General features: G+C 43.3%; 1 protein-coding gene across 1 annotated transcript; it reads left to right on the top strand.

Moving 5' to 3' along the window:
• Window positions 1–26,534, top strand: MAL2 (mal, T cell differentiation protein 2). The gene is made up of 4 exons (XM_024129430.2): window positions 1–204; window positions 13,800–13,970; window positions 21,889–22,044; window positions 24,336–26,534. The coding sequence occupies exons 1-4, from the start codon at window positions 73–75 to the stop codon at window positions 24,405–24,407; spliced, it is 531 nt and encodes a 176-aa protein (XP_023985198.1). The 5' UTR covers window positions 1–72; the 3' UTR covers window positions 24,408–26,534.
• The last annotated feature ends 235 nt before the right edge of the window (window positions 26,535–26,769 follow it).

Raw genomic sequence — 26,769 nt, 5'->3', positions numbered from 1 at the left:
GCGGCGGCGGCGGGAGCCCGGGAGGCGGAGGCAGGCGGAGGCGGGCGGAGACGCAGTAGCGACAGCGGCAGCATGTCGGCCGGCGGAGCGCCAGTCCCGCCGCCCCCGAACCCCGCCGTGTCCTTCCCGGCGCCACGGGTCACCCTGCCCGTCGGCCCCGACATCCTGCGGACCTACTCGGGCGCCTTCGTGTGCCTGGAGATTGTAAGTGGGGCAGCCTGGGCGAGGGTGGCGCCCCGGGTGGCGAGGATGGCAGCGGCATCCTGCCCCCGGGCTGTCTCCTTCTGCGCGGCCCCCAGCTCCCGTCCCCCCGGCGTGGCCTTCTCCCGCGCCCCTCCCGGGGTCCTCCCGATGCCCAGCGCAGCCCGCACCTGGGCGACGGCGCCACCGCCCTGGCCCTCTCGCCTGGCACCTGTTACGCTGGCACCTGCTCCTCCGCTGGCGACAGAAATGGTCCCGGGAGAGCGAGCAGGAGGCCCCGCGGGGCCGAGGATTGGGGACTTTGAGAGGAGAAGGCTCTTTGGAGTTGGGGTACTGTCAGAGACCCCCGGCGGTATGGCCCGGGGCCGCGCTGGGCTGGAGCGGGTGCCGGCGCTCTCGGCCTCGCCTGATGCTACCTGCCATTTTGTTGGGTGGTGCAAGGTGGAGCCAACAACCGGGTGACCGGGAGGCCGCCAGGATGTGGAAAGAAGGGGCAGGAGGTACCAGGAAGAGGAGGAGGAGGGCTAGAAGACCTGGGCTTTTTTTTTTTTTTTTTTTTTTTTTTTCCCTTTTGCCATTATGAGCGCCCTTTGGAATGGGGAGAGGAGCAGGGCTCAGGAGGCAGGGCAGGGAAAAGGTGAAGCCCATACGGTACCCTGGGCAGTGTCTAATCAAGTGGGCTGAGAATGGTAGGGTAAAAGTACAAACGTGGCTGTCAAGCTCCTCGCCGCCTGCGTTTGCGCCTTCTCCCTTCCGAGTCTACCTTTGCAACTCCAAACCCTCTCAGCGCACTCTGTTGGGCTTAGGTGACCGTCGGTTCACCCGGCCTGTCGTGCAGCCTTCTTGGGCTGCAGACTTGAACTTTTGAAAAGGCACTTTAATGGAGTTGGCAGGTTTTGAAGCTCGCTGGGGAAAATGTGCAAATATAAATTGGGCAACCTGAGGTTGCATCATGCCCTGAGAATGGCAAATACAGAGTGAAACGTTTGCCAGTCAGTGCCTTTCCTGCAGGCTGGCTTTGTTTGCTCGGTTTGGGGTTTTCATATCGTCCCCCTCACCCACACCTTTGAGTTTGCATAACCTGGATTTGGGTCGCTTCGGTTTCACTTTTGTGCTTGTGGGGCTGGAACGCCTTGTGAGCATTGGTTTTCCGCCCTATTATGCTAAGGCACCCTAAGTTAAGTTTAGCTCAGATTTGAATCTGAAAAAGGAGACAAGTGAGTTACAGGCTATGACATCAGTAATCGGATCGTGACTGCGAGGCTAGGAGAAACTGGTTTGAGTCTGAGCCCAGTTCGGAAGCATCTGAACGCTTGGGATGAGGTGCCGGGGCATCCAGGTGAGGAGAGCGGGGAGAGGGTGGCCTTGGGTGGGCAGCCCCACTGTGGGGAGGGAGACAGCCTGAGACCAGTGAAGCCTGGCAAGAAAGATTTTATAGGTTCTGGGCTACTTTAGTTCCGTGTTCCTCAGACTCCAGTTGTTTGCATACCTCTGTTAGAAGTTTTTGCCTGCCGTTTTCACCTGTTCTAGAATTTACAGATTGTGCACTTTAAATGCATTCACTTTCTGAACTTCAGTACCTTACCTTAGCCTCATCCTAAGCAATAAAAACATGAATTCTCAAATTTGATATGCTGGTCATATTTTTCTAATATTTATTCAAATAGATACCTATATGTTTACATATATATGTATATATGTAAAAAATGTGACATACATATATGTATATATATGCAAAGAAGGCCTAGCCATGTGCTATCAAATCAAATTCCATCTCAAGAACCACCGGTGATCACGTGACACTTTTGGAAACTCCACCTAATTCTGAGAAACAAAGTGGAAAGTGGTTTATTCTGTTTCCTCCCCCCCCCTCATATCTCTTTATTTATCTAGCCCATTGGTTAGTTCTCAACTCCTGCTATACTTAATTGCTTGGGCAGCTTTTTAAATCGCTAGGCCAGGCTAATTAAATCAGACTCTGGGGGAGCATCCGAGTCCATGAGATTTTTTAAAAAGCTCCCCCGAGGTTCTAATGTACGGTCATGTCTGGGAACCACCACGGGAGGCCTTTTCAGGGCTCTGTGGACAAGACAGCTCTCTCTTGCAAATGTGAATCCTCTCCCTCTGCTAGAACTTCTGACACTCCCCATCCCACGGGAAATCCCAGGCTCACAGAAGTATCCAATCCCTTCCTCTTGTCTCTTCATTTCCTCTGGCTTCTTAGCCCCCAAACACTTCTAGGATCCTTATCTAGATAGAACAGCATCACTTCTGAAAGCCGTTTCCGTTTAATTTTCACTTTATTTGGCCAAATATCTTGATAGGTTTAAATCATAGGCCTCTATTACCTTTTACTTGATATCAACCTCCTTCCTCCCCAACCCAACCCGCAAAAAAATAAAAGGACCAGAATATTCCAGTGAAACTGGTGACCTTAGAGAAACAAGAGACCACATTAGAGCCAAACTATAGCTCCTTCTTGGCCCTCACCCTTCTGTGCCACTTAGAGCTATTGGATCATGTGCTTTAAGAGAGCAGAGGTGGAGGCCACCTTGGTCCCCTCTCTCTACCTAGAACATCCACACGGAGGAGGTGCACAGATAAAAGCAAAGTAGACACTTTTGAAGCACTTTGGTCCCGGATTTCTTCATATCCCTCTAATTTTCTGATCTCTTGAAATTGTTCAGTCTCCCATGGCTCCTCTTCAGAAATATCTCTCTGTAAATTAAACGTGAGAATTCACCAGAAGCAGTTCTAAGCTCTGGGTGATGTCCTTTCTGGGGACCCCTTTGTTTTAGCCTCTGCCAGTGTTTCTCAATATGCCCAAACTCCTTAATTTTGACTTTCTATCGAATCCATTTGTCCTTGCAATTTCTTTATGTCCCATTGCTGTCTAAAACTGAACACCTGAAAACTGCATCCGACAAAGATGCTGGGCTATCTATAGTTGACTAAGCTAATGAAACCATGATCTTGGAGTTCACTTCTCGCACTAACCAGTAACTTAGCTCAATAATTTAATTTCAATTTGCCTTGTTGTACCACATTCACAATCTCTCAAGTGTCAGGCATTTGTTGGGGAGATAATTCAAAAGATACAGATATTGCCAGCCTCCAAACACCAGGTAAAGTAGTTTATAGCACTGGCTTTACAGGTGGAGATATTGCAACTTCACATGCATGGTGTGGTTTTCTTGAGATAGGTATGTTGTACTGCTAGACACCTAAGTTGTCTACCTCTGGGTTTTTGCACTCAGCTATACTTACCAATGTGTGCTTGCTATGAAGAGTTTAATACTAAGTTAGTTTTGCAAAGTGAAACCTTTTAGTTTAAGATGGAAAACATTGCCTTCAAAAGTTATTTTCAGAATCTAATGTTTTGATTCAGTGTTTCCTGAATTAATGTTTTGTAAATCATTCATCAGGTGTTTATTGAATACCTGTTGTGCGCCAGACACTATTCTGGGAACAAAGATATTTAAACTCTACCTCACTTGAAAGAGCTTATAACCTAGTTGAGAGGATATGCCCCCAAAATAACTACCATTCAGGGAATAAAGACACAACAATGGAAAGTGAACTATAGCTAAAGCACTTTCCAGGCAGGTGTATTATAAGAAAATGACATTGGAACATCTGTACTATTGGGCTAAACAAGCTAGTTCTGGTCCTTGTCCTCAATGAGTATTATGCACAAGAAGATTGGAAGTAACAGTATTAAACATGGAAAAGAAGAAAGGTTATTATTGAATTCAGTGTGTTTCACAGTTTCAGTATCTAGGAAGCTGTCTACATTCCCCATGATATTCCTGAACATTTCTCTTTATGGGAGATGGTCTAGGACTCTTATTCACAGGCTTCTAACTGCAGTGTTTTGGATGCGACAATAATTCTCATTTTTTCAACAAATAATTAATAACCTGCTATGCATCAGGCCTTATCTTATGCCCTGGAAATAGGATAATTGACATAACTCCTGCCCTTAAAAGAAAGTCCTATACAGTAAAGTAGAAATCCAAGAAAGAATTACAGTGCTGCATTTGAAGTGATAAAATTGGTTTATGAAAAGTACTATTGAAAAACAGGGTGGAGTACATCTGGCCACTGGGAAGGCCAGGACAGGCAGCTTTAATGGGATGGTGACATTTGAATTTAGCCTGAAATGATGAGTAGAGGTTCAGTAGACAAAAGTGGGAAAGAGAATTCCAGGTAGAAACAAGGGCATGTGCAAACCCCAGAGACAAGAAAGACCATGGCATGAAGTTCTGGCAATGGTTGGTGTTTTTCTGTGTGTGTTTTTCACATGACTTATGGGAAGGTGGCAGGAGAAGGAAAAAGAGCAGGTAGGGTTCAAGGTGTGGTTTGCTGAGAAATGATAGGCCAAGGCATAGCATTTGTTTTTGTCTGTGATGGGGAGCTGCTGAAGGACAGGGACAACTTGATTAGACTTGAAGAAATCTTTGAGTAATGAACTTTGGTTATAAAGCAGAGAGATTGAAGGCAGGAAGGTCAGCTAAAGGGCTTATTGCAGTGGTTTGCATGAGGGGTGAAGGGAACTAGAAGTAGGACAAAGAAAAGAAGCAGAGAAGAGGCACAGATTTGATATTTAGAAGGTCAACCGCATATGTAAAGTTTTGACATGGCCTGTAATGATCGTAGACCAAACTTAAGTATAAGATGTAACACAGAGGACTTACCCCAGAAAAACAAAATGTTAATGAAAGGATGGTGGGGAAGGAGGGGCTGTGGAGCAGGCATGTGCAGTCATGCAGATAATTCTATGGAAGGGATTTCAGGTTACTTTCAACCTGCAGCTTTGACTGTAGATGGACTAACACATAAATGTTCAGCTGTATAGAGTTCTCTTTTCTCACCCAGAAAATAGATTTCGGTTGCGAAGGGACATTGTGTGTCTGCAGTGGTGAAGGGGGGCTATCTGTGGGTATGTTTTCCCAGCTTCAAAGGGGTTTTAATTCTATAGGTAAAATTTTTACTTTGCGTCTGGGTTTACAGTCTCCATCCATGTGAAAAAAAGTCTTTAAAACTTCTTAAGAAAAAAAAGTGCCCCTGCCAAAGATTATTTTCAGCAGTCGTTTTCCCTGGTTGGCAGTTCCGTAAGAAATAGGAAGAACTGAAACATGGAAAACTTCAAACCAAGTTGCTGAAAACCTTGACCTTGAGCTCCAAAGGAAAAGGTTAAGGAGAGATTTGTCTTGTGGTGCCTGATAGAAATGTCGTACCTGGTGGTAGGAGCCATGGATGTGGCATATCTGCATTGATATAGCTGAATAAGAAAGACTGTGTAATGACATGGGACAGGAACCAGGCAGGTGTAGCCAATACCACGCACGTTGAGTACTTAACAGATGCTGTGTGATTGTTCTGTAGGACAAACTGAACAGTGTGAAAATAACCTAGAGAAACTGACTGGAGCGTGGAAGGGCAGCTTTGGAGTACGCCCTCTTAAGTCTTGCCCAACTTTTTTTTTTTCTTCTAGCATTTTATTTTATTTTTTAACTTTTTATTGAAATATAGTTGATTTGCAATGTTGTGTTAGTTTCACATGGACAGCAGAGTGATTGATTCAATTATACATATATATGTATATATATGTATTCTTTTTTTTACATTCTCTTCCATTATACGTTATTACATGATACTGAGTATAGTTCCCTGTGCTATACAGTAGGTCCTTGCTGGTTCTCTGTTTTATATATAGTAGTGTGTATATTTTAATCCCGAACTCCTAATTTATCCCCCTGCACTTTCCCCTTTGGTAACCATAAGTTTATATTCTATTTCTGTGAGTCTATTTCTGTTTTGTAAATAAGTTCATTTGTATCATTTTTTAGATTAGATGTATAATCTGTATCATATAATATTTGGCTTACCTCACTTAGTATGATCATCTCTGGGTCCATCCGTCTTGCTGCAGATGGCATTATTTCATTCTTTTTTATGGCTGAGTAGTATTCCATGTGTGTATATACCACATCTTCTTTATCCATTCATCTGTCAGTGGACACAGGTGTCTTCCATGTCTTAGCTATTGTCAATAGTGCTGGTATGAACATTGGGGTGCATATGTCTTTTCGAATTATGCATTATGTATTATGTATCTTTTCTCTGGATACGTGCCCAGGAGTGGGATTTCTGGATTATATTGTAGTTCTATTTTTAGTTTTTTAAAGAACCTCCATACTGTTCTCCATAGTGGTTATACCAATTTACATTCCCACCAACAGTGTAGGAGGGTTCCTTTTTCTTCACACCCTCTCTAGCATTTATTATTGCCCAACTTTTAAAATGTCATGACTCCTCTCCAGGAGTTTAAAGTTTGACCCTAATTTCCTGTGTCCTATTTTATATGAAAAGGGCCATGCCCTTTCATAGTCGCCATAGATGACATTCCTAACTTTTGTATAATAGCTTTCAGAAGAAGTAAGGTTAAAAGAAAGAAAAGAGGCAATGATTTGTACAGTCCTGGTTGATACTGAAGCATGGGCATGTGTGAACATTTTTAACCTAGGTGATAACTAGTTACCTATAAACATGAAAACCGGATTTTAAAAATCAAGGGAAATTATAAATAAGAATAAAAGAGGGCCAGAGCATACTTCTCCCCTATAATATGGGCTTTCCATTTTAAGATTAGTATCAGCTTGGTAGCCATGGAAGCACCAAGAGATGGCTTGGTAGCCATGGAAGCACCAAGAGATGGCATCCAGCCGGGGAAGTCTTTCTGGAAGACGCAGTACTGGAGTTTAGTTATCCAGCGAAAATTCCGACGGCAGCATGCCAAGCAGAAGCATGGGCCAGTGTAATAGACGCTTTGTGTGCAGGGGACGAGGGACAGAGGCTGCAGTGCAGAGATGGGGCGGCAGGGGAAGGGGCATTGCAGGGGAGAGGGTGAGCTTGGAGAGGCAGGCAGGAGTGTTCACCAGTGCTGGAGCCACTGGACTGCAGCCACATCATGAGTGACTTTACACCCTTATGGGCTGCCCTGTAAACACATCTATCAGCTACTGTATCTGTTGACTGAAGTATGTTCCCACTTAAAAACATTCTTTGGAATACCAGTTGTGTGCAACATGGAGTTATAGGTAATCTATTCACTAGAAGGTAAATAGTCTGAGCATGTTTAACATCCTTTAATCCTATTGTTTCATTTGTAGCACCCATTGAAATAGGAGGGGTTATCAAGAAGATAAGGTATTCTGAACTTTTGGAAGGCCACAAACCCCTTTGTGATTCTGATGAACATTGTAGACTGTGCCCTCAGAAAAACGTATATGCACTTATCTACCCAATTGGATATGATTTTGGAGAATCAGCCCTGCCCCTGCCCCAAGCCAATCCATGGCAAAAGTATAGAAACCCTGCTCTAGAATAAACACGAAACTTTGATGGGGACAAAGGAACATAATGTTAAGAGCATAAGCTCTGGTAGCCAGTTGTCGGGTTCAAATCCCAGGTCTAACATTTATTAACTGTATAACTTAGAGCAATTTATTAATGGCTCTCTACCTTGATTAACTTCTCTATAAAATGGTAATAATAATAGTACTTAGCTCTCAGTGTTTAATCTCTCAGTGTTAATCTCAGAGGATTAAATTGGTACAAATAAAACCCTTAGAGTAGTGCTTGAACACAAGACCTAGATAAATGCTAGCTCGTATTTCTGTTACCCTCACCAGCTTCGACCTCTTACTCAGATTAACTCTGTAAGCCAGGTTGGGAGACATTTTTTCCTCTAGTCTTTCGGATTTGTTCGTCCTCACTGATATAAAGTGATGAAAAGCCCAGTATGTAAGCAGTAGGAGAATTGGAAAGAGAGGGTCGTATGTTATACACAGAAAGTTCTAAGTATTGAAATGTTTCTCCTTAGGGCCCTCTAACCAGTCCTTTATACCTTCAGCTTCACTTACCTTTCCCTGGTTTCATTCCAAACACTGACTGAAAATAGGTCAGAGTAGGAATTGGCCTGTTTACTTAGTGAATAATAAGAGTATACTAAGATGAAGGTGTCCAAGTGGTTTGAAAATTATTAGCCAAGATGTCGGAGGGCATGTTTTAAAAGCACGCTATTAGGAAATAAGTGACATTTGAAAAGAGAAAGGGTGTTTGCAAAAGGAATCCTTTGGGGACATAGGAAGACCATCCAGATAGGACTCAATTTGAGAAGTCTGTAATCCACGCAGCCGGAATTGCTGCTTGCTCAAGACCATGGTTTCCCGTGGGGCTACATATTTTTGCCAGTCCACAGTTTCTAGAGAAAACATGTTTTAGCTCCAGCTCTGAGGGTTCCGTTCGGTGTGATGTGTGGATGAATAATACTTCCATGGCTTTCTTACGGGAAGGCTTCAGCCAAGGTACACCCTTCTGCCCTGCAGGAGCCGAACTGAAGGGATGAGCGTACACTACAGTAAGCCACAAAGGAGACCGTGGGCTTTGGAATGGGTAGCAACTGAATCACGGCAACTCGGGATATATTTGAGCACTTGAGGTGTGTGCCAGGTACACCTAAGTTTGAGCTCAGGAGGTGAGGGGTCGCAGGGGAAGACTGATATCTACTTGAAGACGTGTTGGCCTTTGCATTACCTGGAAGTCGGGTTGTCTTTTTGTCAGAGCTTGAGATTCAAAGTCATGAGCCCTGACTTGGTTCCTTACAGAAATTTCAAAAGGTGGTGCATTTGGGAGTTTTGTGTGTAATTATCAGACTTTTTAAGACACCAGAGAGTGGTGGAAGGCCGTGATAGACAAGGGGTCAGAATGTGGATTCAGTTCACGGTGGGTGAACAGGAATCCCAGCCTTCTTCAGGGTGTGCGCACTCTGCAGTTGCTACGAAACGTTATCAACTCTTCTCCCTCAGATTTTAACCATTTTTGTGCTCTGCGTTTCACTTCTAAAAACAGGCTACCTCCAGAGCCACCTCTGCTGAACAGGGATGCTGATAATTAACATGAGCGATAAATACTCTGAGCTTCGTAATGTGAAGAATTAGGTGAAGGGAATATACTAAGCATGGGTAATGTTATTAAAAGCTCAGTTTTTAAAGTTGGAGCTAGATTGGGAAGCTCAGGAGAAAAGGTAGCTTTTGGCCAAAAGCAAAGGTAGCTTATCGTAAAGTAAGGAGAAATAACTGTGTCAAGGCCCTAGGGACCCATTCACCAGTGTGACAGTCTTGCAACGAGGAAGGTGGATCTCCAGCGTGGGATTATTTCTCTTCTCCGGGCCATCCTCTATGTTCCAAAGCTCCTGTGCTAAGGACGACTTAAATCTGTATTTCACAGAATCTCTGATCTAGGGGTGTAGTGTGTGTGTGTGTGTGTGTGTGTGTGTGTGTGTGTGTGTGTGTGTGTGTGTGTGTGTGTATTGGGGGCAGGGGAGGCATCCATACACCTTCCTGCCTCCCCTGCCCCCTTTCCAGCCACACACACACCACAAATGGGGAGGCAAGTCTGTTCTCTTTTCGTATACACACTTAGTTCCCTCTCCAAGCCTTTGGGGTTTGGGAAGGGCTGTAGTTTTGAGTCCGACAAGATGAGTTCATCTCTACTGTTTCACATTAGCATCTGCTGTCACAGCCCTCGTCTGCCTTGAAAGCCTGCTTCAAAACCTGCCTCCCCTGCCCACCGTCTAGAGTCCTCCCGTTCTGTTTCTTCTTCCCTCTTGCAATCTCTCGGAGCACACAGTGTTGAGCCCTTTTTATAGCACTCGCCACAATCTGCTCCTGAATCAGATTTGATGGTGTCTATTTCTCCCTTATTAGAGCTCCTGGAGATAGAACCTTGCCTTTTTTTTTTTTTTTTTTTTCTCAGTGTCCTTCTACAGTGCCTGGCAGCAGATTTGAGGCTGACCAGTTTGAGGTCCAGTCCAGGTTTATTACATGTTATGTTTAATTCCAAGGGATCATATAGCCTCTTCTTCAGAGGTGAGAAATTATCATAATCTCGATATAATATAGTTATGCTTATCTATCTGAGTCTGCCTGTCCCTAATAAACAGTGGCCAGTTGTTCTTTATTATTCTTTATACTGGCATCTAGAGTTTCAATAAATGATTCTTGAATTAATAGATATGTAATCATGATGTCTATTTCTTAAAGAGTATTTAATGTAGCTTATTTGTGCTGGGAGAGTAAGAAAAGTCTACCAAGAAGAGGCTGAGAAATAAAGAAAAAATGGAAGATCTTATCACCTTCAACTATTTATTAAACAGTATGAAAGGGTATAGACTCTTTTACCAGGGACATTGTTTCTTTCATAGCTACTAATAAGGTTGTGGTTACATTTTTTTAATGTGCACTATTACCCATGACTTAGATTTACTTCCTACAACTTTCTGGGTCGATTGTTCATATTTGATTTGGAATAAGCACTTGAGATATACCTCCACTATTATCAATTTATTAGGTTGGTGCTTCTGTTATCATTGCTCAAGTGATAATTCATTAGGCTTTCCAAAATGTTTTTCAGAGTACTAAGGAATTGTATGGGCCTTTTTTAAAGAAATACATTAATACTTGTTTTTTTTTTTTTTTGCGGTACGCGGGCCTCTCACTGCTGTGGCCTCTCCCGTTGCGGAGCACAGGCTCCGGACGCGCAGGCTCAGCGGCCATGGCTCACGGGCCCAGCCGCTCCGCGGCATGTGGGATCCTCCCGGACCGGGGCACGAACCCGTGTCCCCCGCATCGGCAGGCGGACTCTCAACCACTGCGCCACCAGGGAAGCCCCAATACTTGTATTTTTTTTTTTTTTTTCTCTGTAAGTGGTAGTGTTACAGACTGTTTTTATTTTACTTGGTATACTATTTTCCCATTTCTTTTTTTTTTAATAGGACAGCTGCTAATTTATTATTATAAATATTCTCAAGATACAGTAAGATTCATGAAATAAACATTAAATTGCCATTAAAAAAAATGGGGCCATAGTTTTATGTGTACCATTTATGACTTAAGTAGCTAACTCAAATTTAGTTTCCTGTTCTGTGAAATAAGATTAATAATCTTTGCCCGATATCCTTGTGGATTTCTCAGGAAAATAAAGTTGAAAAAATTATTTGAAATTATAAAGCACCACTCAGATATTAGGTGGCATTATATAGGCTTACAATACTTGTATTTTTAACCTTTAGTGACTTACGCAGTTTGGATATTATCTAGCAAGATTCACATGATTATTGGTTTTTAATATTTGGTGCTCCAACTGTTCTCATATGGGAACTAGGAGTTTGTTCACTCAGCAAATATCTGAGAGCCTTCCATATGCCAGGTGTACCTGCTTCTGTGATATCGCCTATATTGTTTGGGGAGATGGGGGCCGGGGGGTGGGCAATCGATTCCCACTTGCCTGTCGGTGTCTCCAGGCAGGTGTACAATAGCCTAGGTTTTTGTGTTGCCAAATGTAGCACAGTGCCTGACTGAGGGTTAGGAAAGAATTATTATGTAGATTAATAAATGACATGGGATGCAAGCCATTATAAGGCAGCATGCTGCCAAGAAGATCTAATAGTACAGTTGGACTGAAAGCCAGGGGCGTCAATTGCAATGTTTCCCGTCAAGGTAACAAATCCATAGTAGGGAGCTTGCCCAGAGGGCAGAGGGGGGCCTGAGCATGCGGTGGAACTCAGGAAGGACCTTTAGGTTGATGTGCTCTTCAGGATGAGCTGTGCATGGGAGTTTCTGAAATACACATGGGGAGGGAATGACTTTCTGGGCCAGCATCTGTCAGGCCACTCAGATGTGAAAGAGCTTTGTCTCTGGACTGTTAATTTCTTTCTCTATAATGTGAGATATGAGGGCTTTAGTGGCAAGAGGCAAAAGTATGCACAAGGCAGCTTTGCTCATAAAGGTCCTGGAATGCCACGTGGAGGGTGTGTAGCCTTTATCTCTCTAGTGGTAGAGTGTGGACAAGGCTGTTGCCATCAGGTTCGTAAAACTGCCTGTCTTCACCCCTAACCACTTCTCCTCCTGTGTCTTCTCACTCACTCCCAGCTGTCCCAGCCAGAAATCTGGGTATTTCCCTTATCTGTTCTTTTGCTATCATGTCCCACATCTGATCAGCCACCAACCACCCTCACATCTACTTCACAGTTTCTCTCTGAGTCACTCACTTCTGTCTGTCCTCAGCTCCTTGAGTCTACTTTACACTCTGTTGTCGTAACTGTCAACGCTGTGGTCCCCCAGTCCTCCGCCTGTTCCCCTCCAATGCACTGCCACACTCCAGCCAGAGAGAAACTCCGAAATACAAACCTGATCACGCTCATTCCTGCTCAGGCTGATCTGAGGCTTCCCGTTGCCGTTGGGTGAAGTTCCTCTCCTTGACCTGACCTTCAGGACCCCCCATGGCTGCGCGTCCAGCTCACACCTCTGGCCGTTCTGCACATGGTGCCCGCAGCTTCGGTCAGCCTGAGCTCTGCCCTTCAGCTCTGCCAGGCTGTTTCTCCGCTTCCCCAGACCGTCTTAAGACTCACGCCCCTGCCCTGGAACAGCCTTCTCTGCCCTCTGCTACCCTCCCTGGCCCTGTCCTTTGGGTTCTTGCTTCTAGGGAGTGTTTCCTGACTCTTCACATCTGGATTTAGAGCCCTCATTGTGTGGACTTGCAGCGTTTGCCCAGCTGTGACTTGTGTGAAGCAGCATTTTAGTGACTTGCTTAATTTTCTCTTTTCTGTAAGAGACTGTGAATTATGTGACGGTCGGGACCATTGTTTACCGTTTTATTCCTAGCACCCGGCACAATGCGTGACAGTAGGTATTTATTGAATATTAGATCTGTGAATATCTCAAGTATCTATTCTCATGCCCAGTACATAGAAGAGTGTCAGTAAATGATGGGAGATTTTATTGTCCACTGTCATGTATGATAGCTGCTATTCTATATATAGGCAATAATCTCACCTGTACAAATAGGTCATGATAAGGACTGAAGCATGGCCATTAGAAGTGACAAGTTCGGAAGCTGTGGCTGATCTTTGTTAATCGCCTCTCTGAGAAATGGTGAGAGCAGAAACCAGTGGACAGCGGCTTGAAAAGCAACAGCAAGGAGAGGAGGTGGACGCCTAGCAAAGATGGATTTGTAAAAATGGTGTACTGAAGAGGGAAATCCTTAGAGAGGGCAGTAGTTAGAGAGGCAGCAGGGTCAACGGAAAATACTTTCGTTTACTTATTTTTTTTTAATGTTTATTTTATACTGGAGCATAGTTGATTAACAATGTTGTGTTAGTTTCAGGTGTACAGCAGAGTGATTCAGTTGTACATATACATGTATCTATTCTTTTTCAAGTTCTTTTAAAGGAAAATACTTTCAGGTGGTGAAAGAATCCTGAGCCTGGTCCTGGGCTGAGGATGAGAGTCCAACAGGAAGGCAGGTGAGAAATAGGCGTGGAGTCGGATCAGGTCCCAGAGTAGAAGTGCTGGCCTACACCTGAGAGAAGAAAGCTCTCCAGTTATGATAGAGACAAGTGGCGGCGGGGCGGGGTGGGGGGTTGCAGGAACACGTGCAGGGGTCTGGGGAGGAGCAAAGGCGGTGGTAAGCCTGATGCAAGCATGTTCAGTTCTACGGCCCAAACCTATTACCGTGTTTCGTTTTCCCTTTAGGTGTTCGGGGGACTCGTGTGGATCCTGGTTGCCTCCTCCAATGTTCCTCTACCTCTGCTGCAAGGATGGGTCATGTTCGTGTCTGTGACGGCTTTCATCTGTTCCCTCCTCTTCCTGGGCGTCTTCCTCTCTGGCGTGGTGACTCAGATTAATGCCAATTGGAACTTCCTGGTAAGGGATATTTAAGTCTCTTTCAGGAAAATGTGAGAAACTTATAAATATCTCATTCTGTCCTGAAATGCTGATGCCCTGTTCTATCTGTTGCCTCTAGTGGGAGAGAAAAGGTCAGAGCACAGAGGCTGCTGTGCTGCCATGTGGCCGGCCTTGCTGGACAGCAGGGTCCCAGCTTGTTCAGTCCCTGTGGTGACAGAGCTGAGCCATCTCTCTGTTATTCCTTTATGAGTTAGATGACCTTTCCGCAAAGACTGTTTTCTTTCATACAACAAATGAATCACATTTACAGTTATTGAACTATTGAACAGATGCCTTTGGGAGATGGATGCTGTGCCGTATATCTTAAAATTTTCCATTGATTCCTGCTTCAGATATTAAATACATATATTCTTTGCAGAAAACAAGTAGCTCTATATTTTACTCTCCAAATACTTAGAAAAGGAAAGGGGATATTTTATATTTATTTTCAATGCCTGTCCTAGACTAGCAAGAATTGATACGTCTTAAGAAATGAATTTCCGATCGACACCATTTTAAAAATTATGACACCATTAAATTGGGTCAACTTACTTTCCCTTTTTCTCATATAATATAGGGAGCCTCTTGCATGTTTGTGGTTATTCATTCTCTGGGACTGTCTCCAAATGGTCCCCAGTGGAGCATGAATTCCAATGCACGGTGAACAGTGCTTTAGTGACGTTCACGAAGAACCACCATTAGGTTTCCTTCACACTTTGGTGGTTAGGAACGTAAATCAGACCTTTAGTCGGGCTTTATATATGTTCCTTTCCAGTGTGGTAGTATTTTATTCAGCAGCAAGGAAAATATTTGTTCTTGTCTTATTTATAGACCATAAAGAGAACCATCATCCCAAATGTTATCAGCAGTGAAGTCTAAGCAAATGGGGCTGTCCATTCAGTCAGCCCGGGGCCGATGGCATGGGCTGGTGTAAAGCTAAGGAGGAAGAGTGTAGTGTGGTGGTTATAATAATGCACAGGCTTTGAGATCAGTCTGCTTACTAACCATGTAGCCTTGGGCAAAATACTGAACCTCATTTCTTCCTCTGTAAGAACAGTAATAATCATAATACCAACCTCACCAGGTGCTGTCAAGGAATAATGGAATTCATGTGGTATAAAGGGCTCAGCTTTGTGTCTGATTTATAGTAAGTGATCAGTAATCATCATAAGTCCTTAAACACGCTGAGGCTTGCAGTTTGAAACTTTGAAAGTCCTATTTCTTAGGTTGCTGATACAACGTATTTCTGCATTTTCGCCTTGATTTCTCATTAACGATGAGAAAATATTTCTAATAATTACTCAAGTGACGAAGATCAAAAATCCCTGTTGAAGTTACAAATAGATGCTTAATCGCCTTTTTCTAAATGCCTGGCTTTCCTAAAATAATGCATGAATGAATCAGTCAATCCCTAATGTTGGTGAGTGCCACCAGGCTATTTTTTTGTTTTTGCGGTACGCGGGCCTCTCACCGCTGTGGCCTCTCCCGTTGCGGAGCACAGGCTCCGGACGCGCCGGCTCAGCGGCCATGGCTCACGGGCCCAGCCGCTCTGCGGCACGTGGGATCTTCCCGGACCGGGGCACGAACCCGCGTCCCCTGCATCGGCAGGCGGACTCTCAACCACTGCGCCACCAGGGAAGCCCACCAGGCTCTTTTAATATCAGGCTTGAAGATGCTATTTGGCCAATATGTACCAGTAGTATAGCCCTGCTGGTACTTTGGTGCTGGTTAATGCATAGCCGTTTCCCCAATCTACTGCGTCTTCCTAACTGCTTTGCTCCCTCTCACCCTGGCCCTTTCTTTGAGACCTTCCTGGACCTCCTAATAGCCCAGCAACTGAAGAGATAATATCTGGAAAAGTAGTGAGTCTCCAGGATCCTGCAGTGCTCAGCGTTCTGTCTAACTGGTTGATGCCTTACCAATGTTTAAATATTTTTCCAATATCACTCCTGGTTTTATTAGACATATGTCCATACCCTCTTCTTTCCTTTTGCTTATATTGAGTCTTATCTTCAGTATTGAGTATAAGCATTAATATTAGGTTTCCTAAATTTAGTAGGTTTAATTAGGTTTTCTAAATTTGTATTTCTTTCCAATTTGTAGCATTGTGTCTGATGTTCAGACAATAAAACGTTGGGTTCTTTTGTTTTTTTTTAAAAAATTAAACCACTTGAGGAAAAGGGACAATTGAAACTGCCAATCTGTTCCATAGGTCACCTGCAACGTTTATCTTACGGCTTTCTAGCTGGAGTAGTCCACTCTTACTGAGGGAAAAATGGGGACAGCAACACACAGGACACAGTACAGTGGTTGTTAGTACACAATCTTGTCATATGGTGGACATACTTTGTGATTTTCTACATACTTAGTCATTTTTGACCGCATGGCTGCTTTTGATAGATTTTTAAATTTATCTTGTACACTCAGCCAGGTAAATTTTTGAGCCATGCGTATCATGGAGTTGTCACCAGATGGTAACAATTTTTAATTGCTGCATTCTGGAATTGTTAGACATGAATTGCTCAAAAAATTATTGCTTCCCACCCACCCCGTGATAACAGTTTAATGTCTCCTGTATGCCATGCGTGAAGGAAGAATGCGTGTTGATAAAGAATTTATTTTCTAGAAGTATTCATTGTGAGATATTACCTACAGTATGTATAGCTTCTAGTTTTCATTGATCATGAGATTAAATTAGTATTCATGGCTGATGTCCACAGTATTTTTCCCCAAGCTTTCTAGTGTTGCTGTAAATGGTGAAATAAAAATATGATATGTAATAACATATATTAAGTGCTAAAAACTTGCCCCCTTCTAATTTGAGGAAAGCAGCAGATTTTAATTTTGAGATGCTTTTTCTTCATTGTTTTTATATGGCCTGGCAATAATACCATTTCACCTAACTTTAAACAGATGTCATATATATTTTTCCCTTTTTGGAAGATGGAGTGTTAAGGAAAGATATATGTTAGAGAAATAAAAGATACCAAAAAAAAAAAAGGCCTTGTACAATTAAACATGTTTCTTCCCTTTCTCCCCCAGAAGTGTAGCTGGCACACGTGATCATCTGCCTAGTGTGGAAATCACTTAATATTTTTAAAATGTCCCGAGCTATGTTTTCTGTCCCCACATTCATTTACCTGTTTGACCTTACAGAAAATGATTGTTGTTCTCATTTTTACAAGTGAGAAAACGACGCCTCAGAGTGACTTATTATCCCTTTTTCATGCTGCCATTGTGTAAAACAGGATCGCCCTATATACAGCGTGGCTTTTTTTTTTTTTTTTTTTTTTTTTAATAGTTAGTGAAACTTTGACCTTGAGCTGAGAAGCAGAACTTGGGCTGGAGATAAGAATGTGGGAAAGAGTTACCTGCTGCTGAAAATATTCAAGGCATGCTTGAGGCTGAGTTTACTTGAGGTGATGACAGGTGAGCTGCGCTCTAGGGTGCGTGAATGTTGGGAAGATAGGCAGAAAAGCAAGAGCATGTGACGGAGACTCGGAAAGGGGTTGGGCTCCTCTGCTAATAGGGGAGGGCCAGGGGCTTCGGACAGGTGGTCCATAAAGGGTGGTCCCTGCCCTGCAGCACCAGCATCGCCTGGGAACTTGTTAAGAATGCAGATTCTCAGATTCCACCCAGACACACAGAGTCAGAAACTCTGGGGTTGGTGCCCAGAAGTCTGTGTTTTAACAAGCTCTTCAGGTGCTTCTGATACACACTAACCTTTGAGAACCTCTGGCTTAGAGCAAAGAATCTGCATTGTCCAAAACAATGAGTGAAATTGTGAGTGAGGAAGACCTTTGTGCACACATCCCACACATAGCAGGGTGGCCAAATATAAACGTGGGTGTAGCTCTCCAGTGGTGGAGGATATTTAATGAGCACCTGCTATATGCTTGATCCTATGGTAAGACCTAGAAATACAACGGTGTACAAGGCAGGCCTGGTAGTGGCTCTCAAAGAGTTTGTTGGAGTAGACAGTGGCAGTGAGGAAACGATTACACAACTGACAGAGCAATTATAATTATGTTAATGGCCAAGAAGGGAGTAAGAAGAGTGTACGTATCCTCTCTGGGCCACTGGGAGGCAGACTTTAAGATGGATTTAGAAGTATAAGAGATTTTTTTTTTTTTTTTTTTTTGAGGGAAAGGGGAGGAGATAACACCTTCAAAAGAGGGAGGATGTAGGATAAAGCAGAAAAGTCTTAGAGAGTGATAAAGTCTTGGCCAAATTATTGAGAAGCTCCAGAGCACAGCCTTCCCTTTAAGACTCTTGTGTTGGGGGAAAGTGACCAGGCATCGAAGTCTGTTCTGGGCCGTCACTGGCTGAGGGCGGCCCAGCAAGAACGCGACCTTAGTTCAAACACAGCAGCAGATCTCAAATCCACTGGAGCCAAAGCTGTCAGCTAGCTGTGCTCCTCACAGCAGAACGTCAGGTTCTTTCTGGAAGGGACACGTGTGCGGTGCGTGCCATGGATGCTCCAGGCCTCTTCCTGCACCACGTGGTTCCACTTCTCCGTACGTGTTTGGGGCCTCGCTCCTCCGGGGTTCCAGGGTGCCTCGCTTCCTGAGGCAGAGCTTAAAAGAGAGAGGCTAGAGGGACAAACTGCAGCCCCTCTGACTGGAGTTGGTCTCAGAGCCACAGCTGGTCTTGGTCACCTCCCCCCTCCACGGACCATTTTAAACTCCCCTTGCTCAGCACTCATATCTGCTGGTCTCCGAGGTTTACCTGGTGGTGTAATGCAAACCCTCCCTTGTGAGAGAGTGTAAGCCCCCTGGTAACTTTATCCTTTCAGGCCAGTATTGCTGCAGTTCTCCCTTTTAGTCACAGCTGGGCAAGAGAGTTCTCACAGGGCCCCAGGTAGATCACCCGAGTTCCACATAGACTCCTTCCCGCCCTCCTGTGTGTCAGCAACCCTACCTTCTCTTGTCAAGAGGGTGACCCCTCCTCTTGCCTTTGAACCCTGAGCACAAAGAATCCCAAGGACACAGGCAGCAGCCATAGCTCGTCGTTCAATGGGATGCTTGCCGTATCCTCTAGCAAGAGTGCCTGCCCTGGGGACCAGGACCTCTGATCACGCAGAGCCCAGAGTTGTGGGGACAGCAGTCACAGTCTTCCGTGAGGTCGGTGGGGGTGATGGCGGTGAGAGGAGAAACTCCTTCCCCACTTGGTTCTCACTCTTCCAGTGAGGACACACCGCCATATTGAAAACTCTTTTTGACTGTGTCTATCGCATCCTGAAAGATGGCCACACATCCTCGCAGGGTAGCGCCTCCAGGTGTGCCTGCAGCCAGCCATGCTGTCATGCTGGCAGGCCAGCGAGTTCTAGATGGTGCGGCATACAAGACAGCTCACGGTCGTGGGCCTGTTCCCACTCCTCCTCTGCTGAGAAGTTGGTCCCTTGGTCAGATGCTGTGTGGAGTAGATGCCTATAAATCGGGCATTCTGTAAGTCCCTGGATAGTCTTGGAGGCTGAGGTTCTGCAGGGAAGAAAAGCAAATCCATACTCAGAATGAGTGTCTGTTTTGTGAGAATGAAGCATTATGTCTCCCAGGGAGGTAGGAACTGAGTTTCGTCAATTTGGTACCGGGTGCAAATAGTGCCGGATCAGGGTCTCAGAGTCAGTCTCTGTTGCTGGCAGGTTCAGCATTAAGAAAAGGCGGTAGCTAGGTCAGCTTTGGCAATTGGGAGTCCGTGCTATTGGGCCTCGACGTAGCCTTCTCCTCCTCCTAGGCATGACCACTCTGTTCTTGTACCCATAATGCCACTAACCGCGTAGCTGGTGACAAAGCCTGGTTGCATCCGCTGGCCAGGTCGTTTTCTCTACGTGCCATCCCATGGCAGATGCTTCTGGTGGGCGTGACCGTGTAACAGAAAGGTCACACTTCACACTGTATGCTTAATCCCATATGTCCGTCTTCCTGCTCCGTACTTCCTTGTCTCTAAACTTGTAGCCTTTTATTCTCCATGGCCCTGACTAGCCTGCCAGACCATTCGCCACTGACCACAAGTCTCTGTATGTTCTTACCTTGGGCCGCTTTGCTTTCTTCACAAAGTGTATGACATGCTGCACCGCTCATCGTTCCATCCATTCGGAAAATATCCCCTAACCTCTGTCTTTCAAGGCCCACCCTGCATGTGGCTATAATGCACGTGTAATGCAGCTGCTGTCCCTTTTCACCTTGCAACAGCATAGCGTGCCATCAGAAACAAGCACAGGTGTTTTCTTTCTCCTTCATCTGGACCTAAGGGCTCCCCTCCCCCATGTGGCCATAGGTGTGGGCTGAGGAAGGAGGGCAGTCCCATCCTGGTGGGTGACATGGGGGCCTGCGCTACCCCCTCACGCAGCGGACTTGTGCCCTCTAGCCCAGCTCAGCTTGATCGCTGATGTTCCCTTCCCATCTGAAGAAGCAGTGCTATGACTTTATGAGTTGGTGGCTTTGATAGAACTCCATTCTTAACGAGCAGTTCCAGGTACTTAGTCACTTGGTGTCTCAAGATCAAGTGTTTCTTCTCTCCGACGGCCCAGGAGGACACCGGGAGCTGTAATTCCCCAGTACAACTTCCATGCCTGACTTTAGAACCCCAGGAGCCTACATAGTGATTTTGTCACCACCATTGCCATGAGTTCCTTACTACGTCTTTTCCTCCATCACCCTAGGGTGCATAGGGCCCTAAGGCTAGTATGGATAGCTGGGTAGTATGACCCAAGCCATACAGAGTTGGGCGTGCAAGAAGTTTATCAGATGGTAACACCTATGAAAGCTGAAGGGGGAGGAAACAGGACTGGGCAGGGAAAGCCTTCGGCACAACTCAGTTCTGATCCTCCTGTAAAGGAGGAAGGAGGCAAACTTAGGCAGGAATAGAAAGGTGGTGTTACTGGGCGGGATGGTGTGCAGGGCTGGGGGACAGGCGCAAGTGGTACTTGGTTGCGGGAAGACTCTTTCCAGTCAGAGACGCTACCATGCGTCAAGAGTATCAGCCCTGAGGTATAGAGTGATTCCTAGGGACCGAGATGAGACCAGAGGGGCTGATGTTCAAAGAGGGAAGAGGGTGGCATCAGATGAGGCTGGTGAAGAAGGCACATCCTACCGAGAGTCGCAGGCCATGTCACCCCGCGTTTCCCGTTCCTTTTAAGATGAAAACTTCAAATGGAAATAACAAATGGTGACTGTAAGGTGTATAATAATAAATGGTAAGTACCTGCTGTAGGAACTGTTAACAAAAATACACAGCGGTGTGTGGATGGTATATTAACTCACGTAAGACGATATGAATTTTAAGAGTTGCGTGTCACGTCAATGCAGCGAGAGATAAATAACTTAATCACAACTGAGTTTTGTATGAAAATTTCCTCTGCTTTTTGTAGAAGTATATGTTTGTTTTGTTTTTTTAGAATATCGGGAGATATGGTATTGAATTCAGCGATTTCATAGGCCCATGGTGTATGGGACGACAATCTAATGGATAAAAATGATAATTGCTCAAAAATAAAATGATTATAGGACGTGTATATAATTATATAACTATATAATAGACAATAATAAAATAGATATTATATAATAACTCTAACAAGATGTAATTTAAATGCTATTTTACTTGAATTTTAAGGACAGGAATTCTATGGTACCTTAATCTAAACTGAAATTATATACTTTATTATAAAATTCAGTGGATCTGAAGGTTTGCCACCGTGCCAATTACAACGGGTCGGTTGATTTTCACTGGGATTCTAACAGCTTGACATTGCTGAGGGAGCCAAAAGAAATGGCAAATGCAGTTAAAGACTGTTTAACTGTTCTAGTTTTCCTGAACGTAAACTTCATTTGAAATAAGGAACGGAAGGAAAATCTCTTCTTTTTCATTGTAGCTGTCTCCCTTTTCCACCCTCTTTCAGGATCTCGCTTACCATTTTACAGTGTTCGTCTTCTACTTTGGAGCCTTTTTGCTGGAAGCAGCTGCCACATCGCTGCACGATCTACGTTGCAATCGAACTGTGACTGTGCAGCCGCTCTTGAACGATAACCAGTATACCATCAACGTGGCAGCCACAGTAAGTGTTTGATGAATACAGTTTACCAGCGCTTCCCCTCCCCTGTCAAGGTCTCCAAGAAAGTCCTGCGGCAACAATAGTTTTCTCTAATAATAGCCATCAGCGTTAGACATATAATAGCTGTTTATCTGTACAATCACCTTATGAGCCAAGTTGTTACCCCAGTGCTGTGGATGATGAAACTGAAGCACCAGCAGGCTGACATCCGTGTAAGATCATACCTGTCAGCGGTGGTAGTTGACCTTGCACAACAAAGTCTACTTTGTGAAAAGAATTAATTGTGCTTTCTACTTGGTGTAACTTCAGACATGGTTAGGGAGATTTGTCCTTCCCTTTCTCTCTAAGTGAAGCTGCCCTAGTAAACCTCTACATGCTTCCGGTTCTACATTAATCCCCATTTCATCCATACACTCCAGTAGAAGTAAATCTTTAGTTTCTGAGTTTTAATGACAGAAGCTAAATGCATGAGCCATTCATTTGTGGCATTCCATTGAGTCCCTCACTTTTCTTTTTATTTCAATATATCTTAGAGAGAGGAAAACTCCTTTTCCCTAGGAATAGGTATCAAAAGTGGTCATTCATGCAGGGGCCAGGCAGCCCAGTGTGGGTGAGTGAAATCAGCTGAGCTGACTCACAGCAGGGGAACAACCTCTCTGATCAGGTCATCGGATGAACAGAAGCGTAAGCGAATTCCTAGTCAAAACAGAAACTCTTTCCTTTCGGGTGTATACTCAACATAGAATTAAAAATGCACCAGGCTTTTTTTTTCTTTTTTTGATGGGAGTCATTAGAGGTAGAATTTATCAGAATTCCTGTGCTTATAAGGCACAAACAAGAGCAGTACTATAAAGAGAACTGAGGGGAGCCACGTGTATGCAGCCCCCCAGGATTCCGATATCAATGAGGAGAACATAAATTCATAATCTGCCACTGCAAAGAAGACATGGAGGACAATTGTAACTACACGTGAGCAACTCAGAGTGTAGTTAAGATTTACACTTTGAGATTCCTCATTTAAGAGTATCATTTGCTCAAGGAATTTTGAAATGTCCTGAAATTTTATAAATCGTGTATGAAATGTGATAGAGGGTTTCCCAAATTTGACAAACCTACACTGTTTGCATGTCATTACAAATACGGTATAAAACTGAAATAAACTTTCCTAAGTTATTGAAATAAAACAAATTTTGATCAACCATGCAAGAGGAAATACTAGATTTTCTCCAAGATTACAAAGTCTCTAATGCCGCTGTCTTATGAGGAGCACACTGTCTTGTGAAAAGGATATCAAAGAAAGTGGGTTTCCAAAGATAAGATGTATCAGGCAGGTACAAAAAAACAAAAATATTGTTGTTTTCGATTTGGGAATATTTGTGACATTTGTCAGCTTTTCAGAATTCATGGTTGTTGTGATTTCTTGTTCTAATTAAATATTCACATTTGTACTTTAAAATAAAGTGGTCATTCTCATTCAACAGAAAATGCCTAGATCAGAGATGTATCAGAGAGGCAACCAGCAGAAGAAGGGTGGGGAAAATAGCAGAATGGTAATTATGCTGTAAAAATGTTCTGTAGGTGGATCTGATATTCCTTCTCAGTGCTCTGGTTTCCTTGTAAAGGATTCCTGTGCTACATATAATGTTTTAACATATTTAACTGCTCTGATAGTTTTCTATGAATCATAAACCCCAAAAGGGTGAGGACAATACCTATTATTTGTTTATATGTACCAAATGTACTGATGTATGCATAGTTGGTGCTAAAGAAATCCTTGTTGAATACAAAGGACAGTGATTCAGAGCTAAGTACAGACTTGAGGACTATCTCCCACGCCTATCTGATGATTCATTTCTGTGGGTTTTCTCTCTTCAGCTCTAAGGTCACTTTCCATTGTCACAGAAATGATTTGCTACATCCTCAAGTCCTGATAGCTGCACTTTGCTTGGCTGTGAGATCACTGTGCAAATAGACATCTCATCGTGAAGTTTTGAGTATGTACCATGTTAGGGGTTTCACCACTGCTTAACAAGTGAGTCCAGTACGTGAAAAAAGGCTCAACCTAAGGCTGTCCACAAATGAGAAAATTATTAGGGGCTAGAACGTTTAAAAGAAAGGTTAATGGTGTGAGGGGATAAAATCATCAAGAAAAGAGAGGAATATAAACGATTTTCATTAACGTTGAAGTATCTTTAAGTAAGCTGGTCAGTCTTCAGACGGTTGTTCTTTGGACGAATGTTTTCTTAAAGTCAGGGTTATGAATCTGATGTGAATTGTTGTTTCTTTTTTCTTAGATTTTTGCCTTTGTGACGACAGCTTGTTACGGTTGCAGTTTGGGTCTGGCTTTACGAAGATGGCGACCGTAACACCCCTTACAAACTCACTGCCTGTGTGTTAGTTTCATTTGTGTACTTTTTATGTCTGATCAATTTGGATACCATTTTGTCCAGATATAACAACATCCCCAAAGTAATTTGTTTAGTGTATGGAGAGAATCTAAGTATAAGTTTTGGTTCATTTCATGGATAGAATTTTAATTTTAGTATGATGTTAAACAGAGAAATAGCCTTTAGTTTTACATCTGTCTCTTTCTCTTTTTTTCTTATTTTAAAGAAAATTTCCCTTTACAACCATAAAATACACAGATATCGTTCATGAAAAAAGGGGTATCTCTTGTGTTTAGTTACTGAGTCACCTGAACCTTAATTTTAATAGGTAACTAAAACTCCTGAAGAAAAACACGTTTCAAATAAACTTCCCACTGAACTCTGTGTTTTAGCGTAAAACGGAGATCGACACTCTTTAAAGGTCCAGATAGTAAATATTTTAGGCTTTGTGGGCCATTCAGTCTCTGTCACAACTACTCATCTCTGCTGTTACTACATGAAAGCAGCCATAGACAGTAAGTAAACGAGTGAGTGTAGCTGTGTTCCAATAAATTTTTATTTACAAAAACCGGCAGCAGGCTGGATTTGGCCTGTGGGCTGCAGGCTATTGTTTGCTGACCGCTGGTGTAAAACCTTGGTTATGGGTTCTGTATTTTTTTGAACTGATCCTGAAAGGTATAAAGCGAATTAGAGAAGCCACATAGTATTTAGTCTCATGCAGTAATTACATTGCCTTTAGGTTAATGGTCAAATACTTACCCTTGAAGGGGCTATAGTTTCTCAAGCTAATTCAAGCAGAGTCTTGGGTACAGGAAAAAGTAATTTATGAAGTGAACCCTAGTTGCTTAATCCACCTAAGTGTTTCCTAACAACTGAGCAAAATGCTCATCTGGCATCCTTAACATGAGAGCCCCAGAGACCACTAACCACTCCTGGAACTGGTATCTAGCTCCTGATGTCTTACTTTGGGTTTATTTATGCTTCAAATACAGCTGTTTACCCTGTGCATGAATATACAAATATTTATGTGTGGATATGTGAGGCTTTACCCAATAGAGCTCTCCAAAGGGTGAACTTTTTACTTCTAATTCTTTTACATGACTGAGTTAAATTTGAATAGAGTATGAAATATAACTTAAAGTTGTAGATCCTCACATGTTTAGAGAACAGTCCTGACATCTATTGAATATGAATAGCACAGAAAAGTATTTTAACCCACCTCAGAGACCCTGGTCGTGGTAACATGCCAAAATGGCTTGAAGGGGAGAACAAGTTAGAGTTAGGCCCCCCAGCTCACACCACCCGTCCAAACAAGATACTTATCTCTTGCTTCAAGAGGGCTACCTCTGGGAAAAGAGGGCTTTCGAATATTTTATACTTTCAACCCTTTGCTTTTTGGCTGAATCATCCGTTACAAGTGCCATGTATAAGCTGGGCTGTTAGATTTCATGGAACATAGAACATTCCTGAATGAGTAGCATAATCAATGCTCAGTGATCAAATCCTGTTTATGTGATAATCCCTTAGAAAGAAGAATCTGATTAGGGTTTGGTTTGTGATGTAATTACAGAGATAAAAGGTATATTTACTATGTGGCAAGAGGATATCAGTCTTGTGACTTTATACTGATGTCATCGCTTTTCTATAATGTCCAACTTCCCTGGTTTTTCTAGCTCCATGCCACACTCTTAACCCTGAATTATGAATTGTATATTACAGAGTCATATATGTGCCATAAGGATATATTGTCCATTCCGGCTGGAATTGTTAAAAGTTAGTCTGCTCGATTTAGTTGTGAGATTGTGTTTTTGTTTCCAAGGTATAACAGGTCCATGCTTGGTGGCATTAAATTAAACGATTTCATGAAACTGCTTTGGTGACACTTTTGTAAATGGATTGCTTCTAGAACATTAAGAACCAAGCCTAAAACTCATCTAACTGTGAATACTTAGAATTGTAAATTAATCACGATCTAGATTTGTGAGTTGACTGACAAAGCACTTGAACAAAAATTATGGCATTTGAGAATTTCTTTATATATCTTATCTGTAAAAATGAGAAAGTGTTGGTTGGTTTTAAAATCTGGTAACTCCATGATGAAAAGAAATTTATAAGTGTTATGACTCTAATAAAGTATCCATTTGATTAAAAAAAATCAACACATTTGAAAGCATAAATGAAACTGCAATTTTCTCAAAAGATTGAATTATGTAAGTCAAAACAAGGCCAAAGAAAAAAGATTTAAAAAAAACCCAAATATATAGAAGACCTAAAATTTCTCTCAGAAGCAGATCCCCAAGACAAGCATTTGGGTGCGAGTAACTTATACAGGACTTGACCT

Source organism: Physeter macrocephalus, chromosome 15, assembly GCF_002837175.3.
Source record: "Physeter macrocephalus isolate SW-GA chromosome 15, ASM283717v5, whole genome shotgun sequence".
Lineage (NCBI taxonomy): Eukaryota > Metazoa > Chordata > Mammalia > Artiodactyla > Physeteridae > Physeter > Physeter macrocephalus.
This window is presented reverse-complemented; position numbering and strand designations above follow the sequence as displayed.

Bases quoted from the DNA above. Each gene is read 5' to 3' on its own strand.
- MAL2 (XM_024129430.2), top strand. From the start codon at position 73: ATGTCGGCCGGCGGAGCGCCAGTCCCGCCGCCCCCGAACCCCGCCGTG. The intron at 13,971-21,888 runs GTAAGGGATATT...ACCCTCTTTCAG, and splicing joins ATGCCAATTGGAACTTCCTG to GATCTCGCTTACCATTTTAC. The intron at 22,045-24,335 runs GTAAGTGTTTGA...CTTTTTTCTTAG, and splicing joins CCATCAACGTGGCAGCCACA to ATTTTTGCCTTTGTGACGAC.